General features: G+C 43.8%; 1 protein-coding gene across 1 annotated transcript in view; it reads left to right on the top strand.

Annotated features, from left to right (window-relative positions):
* The window catches only part of CHUK (component of inhibitor of nuclear factor kappa B kinase complex), a 32143-nt gene that overhangs the window by 3022 nt on the left and 16963 nt on the right, over nt 1–12158 (top strand). The window contains exons 4-10 of the mRNA XM_069795958.1: nt 2098–2167; nt 5693–5781; nt 6491–6580; nt 7228–7352; nt 8942–9049; nt 10628–10763; nt 11808–12002. Of these exons, the coding sequence (XP_069652059.1) occupies nt 2098–2167; nt 5693–5781; nt 6491–6580; nt 7228–7352; nt 8942–9049; nt 10628–10763; nt 11808–12002 (813 nt within the window). The remainder of the gene's footprint in view (nt 1–2097; nt 2168–5692; nt 5782–6490; nt 6581–7227; nt 7353–8941; nt 9050–10627; nt 10764–11807; nt 12003–12158) is intronic.

Genomic DNA, 12158 nt, shown 5'->3' with positions numbered 1-12158 from the left:
GGTAGGCAATGAAAGAAAGTGGGTATGTATGAAAATAGCATTTGGATGTTGCAAATACATGTAGCTGACCACGTTCTTGGTGACGCTTGGATATTGTATTTTTGCAGTAAAAGTTTTGAGACTACTTGAAGGTAAATTGGAGACCTTGGCCAAGAAACTTGGGGTTATATTAGCTCTACTTGTAATGCAGTGTTTGATCATTTAATTTCTAATGAATCCTTAGATGTTGCATAGATTTTGGGACAATTTAGGAAGTAACATGCTTCATTTCATTTGATTGCATGTAAGGCTTTGTTCCTTAAAGAAAAAAGAGGTGCATGGTTTTTTTTATTTCTGATCCTGCTCTTCTTCAAATCTTTCTTTTGCACTCACTTGGCATCATTTGTGTTTTGCAGCACTTTTAATTTCTCATTGCACATCTGCAATCTTCCCTAAAGCCTGGAAAAGCATCTGCTTCTGTCTATGGGTCAGGCATGTTTTTATGCTTGTGCTCTTCCAGGGTAGTGTTGTGGGCTCTGAGCTTGATTTCTGACTTTGCCCCTTTCCTCCTTTGTTGTTCAGCACATCTACCCAGAACTTAAGGAGTGAGATGTTGAAGTTTGGCTTCTCCCCCATAGAAGTTTGACTACTGGTTGTGCCTGAAGTGTGGGAGGCAGACAAAAACATGAGGATGCATGCTGGGAGGGGTGGCTGCAGTGCAGAGGTGTACCTCAGTCATCTATAAAAGCCATCAGTGTAGTAAACATGAGATCACATGTTGATTGATCCAGGCCATATGCAGGAAATTGTTGAAGCTACTTATTGACAGATCATTAAGACGCCGATTAGGAGGGGGTTTTCTATGGTGCTTCTACCATAGGTTTCACTAGAGGGGAAAAATTCAGGGCAAGGGAGAAGAGAAATGAAGAAGCACTTTAGAGTGGAGGCAGGTCACTCTAACTTGAGAGTTCAGGTCGTGGTCCATGCTGTGGACGCTCCAGTGATCCACAGGCCAGTGATCTGCTTTTTAGCTCGGATTAAGTAGGTGGGCAACCTAGGAGCCAGTGTGCCGAAGTGTTGAGCAGCTGCTTCTTGTTGTGAGAGGGCAGTCAGGAAGGAGACCGTGTCCCAAGGCAGAGCTAGCCAGCGACCAAGCGCTCTGAGCTGAAGAAGGTGACCTGTGTGGAGTGGGGCCGCCTGCGGCAATAGCACTGTTATCGGAGAATGTGCCCTTTGGTGGTGTTAAGGTGCCTGACCATGAGGTGGGTGGCTGGTCCTGTGCCTCAGACTCTGCAGGGCTCAGGCAGCATTGTGGGAGTGGGGCATGACTACAGGAGAATGCGGAGGTGGCTGCACGGTGTTTGGCAGCCTCTTGCAGTGGGTGCTGATACCTGGGTGGCTTTTCCATAGCGCGGGGTATCACTTGGGTACAGCACGTGGAGAAAAACAGGCTCTGTTAGAGTCCATGGCGAGCTTGTTCAGATTAAAGCAGCAATTGCTTTGGGCTAGCTGGGCTGTTTGGGAGCTGTAAATGGCTGCAGTCATCTTCTCTTCTGTAGCCTATCCTGAATTTAGGAGTTCAACTGTTGTTTTTCCTTCTTGTCCTTTTATCAGTGAGCTGTGTTTGAATGCCAAGGGCTTAGATGCGTATCCATTTCTTCTGTGTTCTGTCAGTCAGTTTATTTTCTTCACTGGAGAGTTGTTCTTTCAAGTAGCAGTCCTGCTTCAGGTATTTGATGTGTTCCCAAATCCCATCAAGCCAAACTTCAGCAGATGAGGAACGAGCAGATTTCAGGAGCCTCAGGATCCCTGTTGCCTGCAACCATATGGCCCTGCCTGCATCTCTTGCCTGTTTGCTTTCTGATGGCTTTCATGCTTTTGTGGTATTATTCTAGCAGTCCAAATCTTTTCAACGCCATCTCTGTGCAATAAACTTTCATTTTGTCCGAGTTGTCTTCTTTTCCCCCATGCTTTCATTTCACAAAGCGAACTAGCTCATTCAACTAGAGTTATATTTGAGCTGTGCTGTTTTCTGTTGTGTCAGCAGGGGATGGAAAGTTTTGTTCTTGACTGTTAACTGTTGCACTGTGGGTCTAAACATCTTTTTCTCTACTGTAGCTGCTAAACAAACCGGAAAACTGCTGCGGGCTCAAGGAAAGTCAAATACTTTCTCTCCTTAGCGACATTGGTACGTAGTCTAATGCCTTTCTTGTGTTTTGGTTTTTGGGTTATTTTTATTATGTGTAATGGCATTTTGCTTTTTCAGCTGACCCTGAAAAGGGGACTAATGAGAACAGGGTGTTAAAAAAATCAGGTTTCTTTTCCAGAGGAAGGACTTGGTATACCTGCTGATCACATAAACAAGAAGCTTGCACTAATGACATGTCTGTGGAATGGGATTGGAAAAGCTGTGTAGTGGCCAGTTGTAGGTAACTATGACCTTAACGTTTTATTTTGTTAAGGTCACAGTTTTCCATTCAAATCCCATTTCTATTCCAGGCTCTCGAGATGCCAAACTGCATGTCACTTGAAGGAGTGTAACTTTTACAAGCCAAAGAGCAAGAAACCAATGTGAGAAGTGCCTAAGTTGCCCTGTGGCTTCTCTGTAGGGTTTCCTTAGTAGGAGGGAAATTTTGTTTGTTCAGGGTGACAGTACAGAGGAGATGATACACTGGAGTGGAGCTGAGAGCCAGGTAGGTATAAGAGCATAGCAGAAAAGGAAGGCAACCATGCCATGGCTAGTCCAGCAATTTTCTGGCTAACGATTTGCTCTCAACTGAGAGTTAATTAGGTAGGCAATGCCAAAACAAGTGCGTCTAAATGTTGCAAAGCTTCTCATTTTGGAAGAGCAATTCTGTTGGTCTGCATTAGAGTTCTGGCTAGCACAGTGACGGAGATCATTGTCTCCTTTACTCAGCACTGGGGAGCTTACATCTGGATACAGTTGTCCACATCTAGCCCCGTGTTCCAGAGGGATGTGGAGATCCCAACAAGGCCATGCAAAGGCTACCCAGGGCCTGGAGCACTCGGCCCACCAGGAGATGGGCTTGTTGGATCTGGCTGCAGGGAGGCTGAGGAGGGTCTGAGAGCTGCCTGTGGCTACAGAAAGGGCAGGTACAAAGGTGATGGATGCGACCAAACTGTACTTGGTGAGCAGTGTAACAGGAGGCACCAGCCCTGTGTTGTACCATGGGAGGTAGAAGCATGAGGTTGGAGGAGAAACCTCCTTTCCCACTAACACTGCTGTTGTGCTGTGTATGGCCTAGGGAAGGTCCCCAGCCAGCCTACAGGGAGGCAGAGCAGAGTGATGACAAGATGAGAATTAGCCAGGCAGCAACTTGATACACATTACAGAAGGTGTCTGATACCATGTGGATTTCAGGTTCTGCAGTTTGGAAAGGTAGCAGGCAGCAAATCCATACAGGATGGGAGTAGCCCAAAGTGACAGCACTGCTCATAGGGAACAATTTAATTTGATATCTTTGGGTGCCTGCTTTAAAGCTATTTCCCAAGGCTGTAGTAATCCATGAAAATAATTCCGTGAGATGAACTTGATGGTATCCTGAAGTGTTTCATCAAATACCTTATTTTTCAAACTGTTGAGCTTTAGCTTGCTTGATGCCAAATTCTTGACTACCAAGAGCACTGTAAGAAAATAAAAGATGTGAGGCTTGAAACTGGCCTCTGTCCATCAGGAAGTGCCTGGCTTCTTGGACACCCTGGGGAGGATAAGTCATCTGATTGAGGATGATGCCTACAGATGGTTTCTCTAGCAAGTAGGCTTTTCAGGAGAGCTCCTCAGTAGACCTCCTTGGGTTTTCAGTTCTGTTACAAATAACCCGTCTCTACTTATAGGAATGGAGCTAGTTTTGGCATGAGAAATGATTTTGGACATATTGGCCTGGGCTTCTGTCCTTTCAGTGCTCAGAGGGCTTGCAGTTGAGTTCCCAAAATCAAGCGCAACTCTTCCTTGTTCCGTGTTCCCCTTCCACCTGCAGAATGGGGTCTGTTGTCTTCATAGTAAGTTGAATGTCTTTGGCATGTCTTTGGCAAAGATTTGAAAATGCAGTGGAGAAGAAATGCAAGTTAGAAGCTGTTAAATGTATAAATGAGTGGTAAATCAGTGAAGATAGGGGACTTCCTCCCTGATGGGTCGAATATTTCTCTTAAAATAATCCTGTAATGAATTTACAGTCACATCTGGTTAGAAGTAGGCTTTACACATTGTGCAGTCAGAATATGTTTTGCATAGGAAAATTTTAAATACTCCATGATGGAGATGAGAAAATGCAATACCTGCCTCGGGCCTTTCATAGGACCTTTTATTTCCATTTGCGCATCTCCAAGATTGAAAAGTCATGACTTGAAAAAAACAAACAAATGAAAAAAACCCCTCGAATTCTGAAAGCTGTCTTTTGCTGTTTTGTCTGTGCCTATGTCCTGTGGCAGACACTTGCTTGATAATCTTTTATTTAGCAGCCAGTGTTGTTACTTGGGTGGACCAGTAGTGACTTTTCGCCCTTCCTGCAGGCAGTATTTCTCTTGTTTCTTTGTTGTTAGTGGCTCCACAACCCCCTCCAAGGCAGTTCAAGTGTGGACTGTTGCCACAAGGCAAAGTCCTGCTCTTTGCCTTTTCTTGGGCATGTGCTCCCATTCCCTTCCTTATTGGAGCTGTTCCTGTACCCAGGTGAGGAGCAGGTTCTGGAAACCAGCCTGGCTAAAACCTGATTATTTTTTTCTTAGTAGTTTCTGGCTGGATTGGTCCCAGGATCAAGCTGATCATGCGATGACATAAATGCTTGTGCTGCCATGGAAATTGCACCTGGGAAAGGAGAGTCTGGGAACCTGTGTTCCTTCTAGGGACAGCCCCCATGTAGATTGGCTTAAAGCAATCATGGAATTTCGTTTTTAGCAGTGGGAGTGACAGAAGTGGTGCTTTGAGCGCACCAGTCCCCCACCAGCAGAAGGGAAGCCTTGAGCCCCAAAGTTCAGTGCTGCTGATATGGACCGGGACATTGCTGGTGTCACCTTGGTCAGCTGCCCCATGCAGCATCAACCAGAGGCTGCCCAGGAATCAGTTTTTAGCTTCAGACGTGCTTCTGCTTCATTGCAGCTGGATGGTTCCTTTGGGTGGTTTGCCTTGTGGTGCTTTGGCAGTGGTGGAAGTTTACTAGAAGCTCTGTAAGCCAGTAGTTGGCACTAGTTTCAGGTCAAAGGGAAACTCGACTTGTTTCACTTGCTTAATTAATTTCAGTGCTTTCTTTCATTAGCATCTTGTGCTCACCTATATAAATAGGTCATCTTGTTTTCTTGTGTTAATTTACCAAGATCTTAGGCTAGAGGACATGCAGAGCTGTTTCAAGCTGCCTGCACGTTTTGGAGACCTGTTTTGCTTGTCTGCATGCTGTGGTTCATTTTGTAACTCTACAGTTTGAGAAGAATTCAGCTGCCTTCTCTCTTGCCTTACAGGCAAGAGATGTGGCCTGCGGTTATGCCGCGAGGTCTGAAATCTGTAGCAACCTCCATTTCTGCAGAGCAGAGGAACAGAGCTAGTTCAGTCCTAGCATAAATTTAACAAACCTTTTAAGTCAATAGTCCTTAATGGTGCTTTAAAATGAAAATTTATTGATGTCAACTCCAAAGTCAGGGGTATTGGATCTTTATCTTTAATCAATGTGAGTTTATTTTCTCTTAAATCAAATGTGTCTTTCAGGATCTGGTATCCAGTATTTGCATGAAAACAGAATTATACATAGAGATTTAAAGCCTGAAAATATTGTTCTTCAGGATGAAGGTGGGAAGGTAAGTCAGGTGGCCTCTGTCAGTGGTGTTCCCACTGTCATTTCTGGAAGTCGTCAGCAGCTTCGTCTTACCCAAGAGAAATAAAAGAGAACAAGTAGTTTGTGGCACTGAACTGGCTGAAAACTCAACTATGAATTTACTAAATGTTTATGTCTTCTTTAAGCCACAAATCCTATTTTGCTTGTTCTTAAATCCTTGTCATTAAAAACAAACAACTTCTGCTTCCATTCAGGAACCTGCCTGCAACAGAATATGTGCGATAGGAGATTGTAGCATATGCCTGTGTTTGTGGCTTTGAGGGCTGCATGTATAATCAAGCTAATTCAGAGAGTCAGCCTAATGGATTTCTTAGTGAAAATTGTTTTCTCTGTTGTTACTCTTTAAACAAGTAACTTTCAATTCCCAGGTAAAAAGCTAGATACTCTGTTTGGCCAAGCTGTAACTGGCAAGCTGCTTCAAATAAAGTTGAATCTAAGCTGAGATAGGTGGACAACGCCAGCTTATGTGGTGAAACAGCAAGGCTTAACACTGTGTCCCATGTCGAAGCTTTGCATGGACTTTCTCCAGAATTTCCATTCTGGCTTTCCTCTTCTTTGAGTGTATGCCATGGATGTCACTGCACAGATTTTGGGTTGTTTAGCGGGGGGGGAGGGGGGGAAGGGGTTTCTCTGAATTTGCTCTTCTGGTGAACTATTTAAACTGTCTGCAGATTGTTCACAAAATAATAGACCTGGGATATGCAAAGGATCTGGATCAAGGAAGTTTATGCACTTCATTTGTTGGAACATTACAATATTTGGTAAGACTTTTTTTTCCCCCCATGTATATGAGTGTTGTGGCATTGCCACGTTTTATAGAATCACAGAAGTGTGTGTCAAAAGGAACCTACAGACGTCCCTTGTCCAGCCTCCTGTTCACAGCAGGACTGTCATCAGCACTAGGTCAGGGCAGCCGTGGCTTGGCCCAGCCAAGCCCGTTTCAGGGTTTCACTCTGAAAATGGACATCCCGCACCCTTCTGGGGACCTGTCCCAAGGGTGTTCCTTCTCCAGGGGAAGAAGCGTTTCCTCATGTCCAGCCTGAACCTCCCAGATGGTGACCTGGGGCCATTGCCTCTCGTTTTATCACCCGTTGCTTCCAAGATGAGTTTGGCCCCATCTGTCCCCTCCATCCCTTCCTCTGCCATGGTCAGGGGCTGCTCTCAGCCTGTCCCTGCTCCAGCCTCTCCACAGCCAGACCCAACAAGCCCAGCTCCCTCCTATCCCCTTGTGGGTTGAGTGCTCCAGGCCCTGACCCACCAGGCAGCCTAAGTGGGGCCACATCAGGGTTCCCATGCTGCTCTGGAACTCGGGGCCACACCCTGATGTAGCTTTGTCTTGACCGAAATGCAAGGAAATAGATGACCTGAAATACCACTTTCAAAGTGTCTTTTTATGATCCTTTTTTAGGCTCCAGAACTCTTTGAGAATAAATCCTACTCAGTTACTGTTGACTACTGGAGCTTTGGCACGATGGTGTTCGAATGCATTGCAGGATTTAGACCGTTCTTACATAATCTACAGCCGTTTACCTGGTAAGACACTCTGCAAGAGGTGATGCCAGGCAATAGGAATGACAGCTACTGCCTGTGGTGAGGTGACAGAGTGAACCAGAATGATAAATTTCTTGTTAGTTAGGTACTGAGGCTGGTGGTCTGCTATGCTTTGCAAAAGCCATTGATATGTTAGTAGTATCAATTACGGTTCAATTGGCTATTTATACATATTAAGTACATGCTTATTACGTTGTGTGGTAGGCTCTGGTCATAATAATTCCTTCACTAGTGAAATTTGAATCAAAAAATGTAATTATAAACCAGTCTGTGTATCAGTGTCAGAAAAATGTCATGGGAAGGAGTGATATAGGCCTTTGTTCACCTAGGCTGTGAGGTTGCTTGTTTTTAGCAATAAATAACACACAGCAAGACAGACCATGTTTTGTGTAGTAAACACAGTTACGTGTTTGTAAGTAACTTTACAAAAGTGATGACTGAAAGACTTTAACCTGCATATGGAGGTTTCTGCTTGCTTTTTGAGGGCTAGAAGAAGGGGCAGAAATACATATTTTTATAGAAAATAGTGTGGAAACACTTCTTACCTTGCAATACCAGGAGTGTATGTAAGCTTGGTTTTTAAAAGGGTAATTCTGCAACAGAAAAAATATGAAACTTGTTTTTCTGTTAATATTGAAATAATAACAGGAGAAAAGATAAATTTGAGTTTTTATGTAAGTGTTAGCTTAAAAAATTATTATGTGTTAACAAAAAATAATTGTAGCCAATATGTTGCAATAGTTTCCCTTTTAACTGCCAACTCTTGGGATTTTATTATTTTAATAGTTCAGTATTTTTTGCATTTTTTCAAACATGGAAAACTTGATTTCCTAATGTAAGTAGTAGAAAACTAATGAATGAATGAGATTATAAACAGCTCTTCCCTATAAAAGAAGGAATAGAACAGTGCAGGCCACATGTGTGTAGCTTCAGTTCCAGTTGGGGCTGACTGGGACAGAGAGCAGGCTGGCAGCCTCCAGGAGCAAGAAAGGTTCAGCTGCCTCACAGCCGACTGTCAACTTGCCCTGGGAAATCTTGCTGCTCCGGGAGCAGCTGAGCTCTAGGCAAGCTTCAGACCAGTGCTGAAGTGAGCCAAGGTGATGAAACTGAGGCAGAGTTGCTGGTGATGTTTTTCCTGGTACTGGATCCAATAGCATGCTGTGTTTCTAACATTTACAGATGCTTCACTCACATTGAGGTAAGGGCAGTGGTTTTGCCAGATGACTCTTGCAAATCTTATCTGTCTCATTAATGTGTGGAGGGTGATTTTGTTGTGCAGGCTTGCTCTGTGGTCGGTGAATTGTTACCTGTTAATCCTCTTGTTTGATGCTGTCCAGACCTCCTTGCAAGCATGTGCAAAAAGTTTCCAGAGACAGAGTTAATTGCAAGGACACCCCTATTCCACTTGGAGATGTTCTGGGTGGATTGTTTGGAAGTGTCATCTTTGTCCTGAAAGAAGAGTGTTTTTTCTAAAGCTACTAGACTATGGCGCTTTTTGCTGCTGCCATCTTCAGTTGGCCCTTTATGAAAGTAACATTGTCAGTATATCCACAAAGGATTTTATTTTCTAGGCATGAAAAAATCAAGAAGAAGGATCCAAAGCACATCTTTGCTTCTGAAGAGATGAATGGGGAAGTTCGCTTTAGTACCCATTTGCCACAGCCTCACAGCCTCTGTGGGTAAGTGTGTCCTTGTGGCTACATGTGATAATTTTTGGCTTGTCTTTTAAACTGAGGGCTCCTCCTCCTTTATTGCAAGCACTTGAGGGGTCCTCCTTCTTTCTCCAAAGGAGTGTTTCAAGCTCCTGGCAGGCTACCATTTGCTGTTAAGGAATAGCCCATAGCCACATGGCTCTTTTTGTTACTTTGGGCTCTCCAATGGCAGTTCACCCTGCAGTTTGTGGGATGATGGCAGTTCACCTTGCGGTGTGAACTCTGACTGCTTCCCACCCATTATCATAAGGCCTCTGAGTAACATCTACCAGGTAACTTGATGGTATTGAATCTCATAAACCAAGTACTTGAGTTAGCTGCTCTGTGAAAGCAGAAGCTTCTAGTACTTGTGCTGGGAAAACTGCTGCAAGTTCAGCAGAGGCCACAAAGATGGTCAGAGCCTGTTGAACAGAGCATACAAGGAGAGGCCCGTGAAGCTGGGCTTCTTCATTCTGGTGAAGAGAAGACAAAAGGGAGTCTAGTTTTGTCTTCTACTATCTATTGGGGTGTTACAGAGACAACAGGTCTAGGCTTTTCTCAGAGGGACAAAGCAAAAAGACCAAAGGCAACAGCACAAATTACAATAAGGGAGATGAAATTTGGGCACAGGAAGAGGGTTTCCCCGTGCTGGTGATGAGTCCCTGAGAGAGGGCCCCAAGCAGTAGGGGATCTCCATCTGTGGGGACTGCCCAGACTGGCTTGGACAGAGTCCTGAGCAGCCTGCTGTAGTTTTGATGTTGGTCCTGCTGTGGGCTAGCACTCAGACCGAAGACTTCCAGGAGGGCCTTTAATCTGAATTAATTGCTCTGTACCAAGTCAGAAGTCAGGTTCTGATCATTTGTCACTTACTTAGCACTTGTGTCTTTAGATGTTGCCCAGCAGTCCAGCGCAACTCATTGGCATTGGCAGATTTCTAGGAAAAGTACTGGAGTTGAGAATTAAATAAGTGGCTTTGTGCCAGTGCTTTGGGCTTTTTGCACTGTGTACTGTCTTCAAAGATGTTCTTGACAATAAACTTAATATGCTTCTTGTGTGGATAAACGTGGAGGAGAACCTTCCAGGCAGCTCTGCAGCATGGGGATGGTTATTCTGCAGACAAGGCTTTGAAAACTATTCAATTTTATGTGCATCACAGATAGTTTTTGGAGGAAAAAGAACCAAAAAACAATTCTTCCCCTTATCCATTTTGACACACCTTGCTCACGTGTCAAGATACTTTTGACTCAACGAATAGGAGTCAGAAGAAGAAATGTAATGCAAGGTGTATTGGATGGGTGTGTGCTCCTGCTGAGATCAGTGAAGATTGTTGTTACAGTGAGAATGCTCACTCTGTATGTGCTTTCCTCCCCTTCCATGCTTTCCCTGCTGTCAGGATGAGTGACTGCAGTGAAATCACTGTTCTTCACACGTGTTCAGCAGATGTTACACACATATCATCTCTAACCAGAGTTGCAACCTTATTGCTGTTATGAGACCCTAGTTTTCTAAGTGGACTGAGGGTTGTAGAATATCTGCCTTCTCTTTCTTATGGCCCTTCTGTTTCAGTTTAATTGTAGAACCAATGGAAAATTGGTTGCAACTGATGCTGAACTGGGATCCACAACAGAGGGGTGGAGGTTTAGATCCTGAGACCAGTCGTCCAAATTGTTTCCTAATAATGGATCACATACTGAATTTGAAGGTGAGTGAGGATTGTTACTGGGTGTAAAGGCCTACTGAAAGCATCTCAGAGGACAGAACTTGTGTTCAGTGGAGCAAAGCTATAATCCTGGCATCATCCAGCTGCAGGATCATGAGGAATGTTTTTCTTGGTATCAGGAAGTGAGTGTATATACAGCCTGTCTGATGCCTGTCTGAAGGTGAAATATCACCAGCAATATTAATCTCCAGGTTTGCACTTGGAGCAGAAGAATGACCCTGTATTACTGTCTGTCCTCTCAGAAAGGACTCGATAAGATCAAATAATGGTTTCATATTTGCTAATAACAGTTTTCCTGAACACCACTACTGATGCTGTGACCTCCAGGTCCATATACTGTAGTAGTACCTGTAGTAGAACTGAGTTTACGTTCACCTGACTCTTCCCCTTCAAGTAATTATTGGAGCTTTGCTAGAGTAAGACTAGCTGAGGCAAGCATGTATAGAAGCCAGAGGATAATTTTGTCTGATCTGGAAGGATTCCAAAGGAATTAAAGCCCGAAACACAAAATACTGTGCCCATAGTTGGGACTTGTCAAAATTTGTATACTGTGGTGTGGTTTAGGTCTTACAGTCTCTGTCCAGATATAGTGAAACTATAGAGAGGGATATGAGAGCAGTGAGAAGACAAGCACTGGTATGTAACAGCTTTTTTGTATGGAGGGATTAAAGGAAATGGGACCTTTCTTGGCAGCAGTAGTGGCCAGCATCAGAGCCAACAAGGGTCAAGATGGCCTTTATGCTAGCATGTTACCATTCTTTTGATGTAATTAAGCTGCAGCATGGCTTGTGAAGGCTGTTAGTGCATTTGATTGTAATTTTCTCTGACATCAAGTTAAAAATTACAGGCCCAGGCTTTGAGCTTTATTATGTGGGGCTTTACTCCTGAACTTGATTATTGTAGTCATTAAAACTCAAATGATGCTCTTAGTCTAACATGTTAATTGCTACATACTCCCTCCCAGACCTTTGTTTCCTTTGTCTTTGATAGCCAGTGACTTGTAATCAGTTTGTACTCTTTTTACAGATAGTACACATCCTAAATATGACTTCTGCCAAGATCGTTTCATTTCTCTTGCATCCTGAGGAAAGCCTTCATTCCCTTCAGATTCGGATTGAGTTTGAAACAGGAATAAGTACTGGAAATCAGGAACTGCTGTTGGAAACAGGGATTTGCCTGGACCCTCGGAAACCTGCTTCCCAGTGTGTTATTGATGGCGTAGTAAGAACGATTCTGTTCATTGAATGTCTGTCACTTTCTCAGGGAATTTAAAATCTTAGGGAAGATAAACTGCCTTAATTTTTTCCCAGTGGAGACAGTTTGCTCTGTAAGTGTAGTAACTCCTAAGGTCTAGCATTATTTCCTTTCTTGGGTAAT

The sequence above is a fragment of the Haliaeetus albicilla genome, chromosome 11 (genome assembly GCF_947461875.1).
Source record: "Haliaeetus albicilla chromosome 11, bHalAlb1.1, whole genome shotgun sequence".
Lineage (NCBI taxonomy): Eukaryota > Metazoa > Chordata > Aves > Accipitriformes > Accipitridae > Haliaeetus > Haliaeetus albicilla.
Note: the sequence above shows the minus strand (reverse complement) of the source record. Positions and strands in the feature narration are given on the sequence as shown.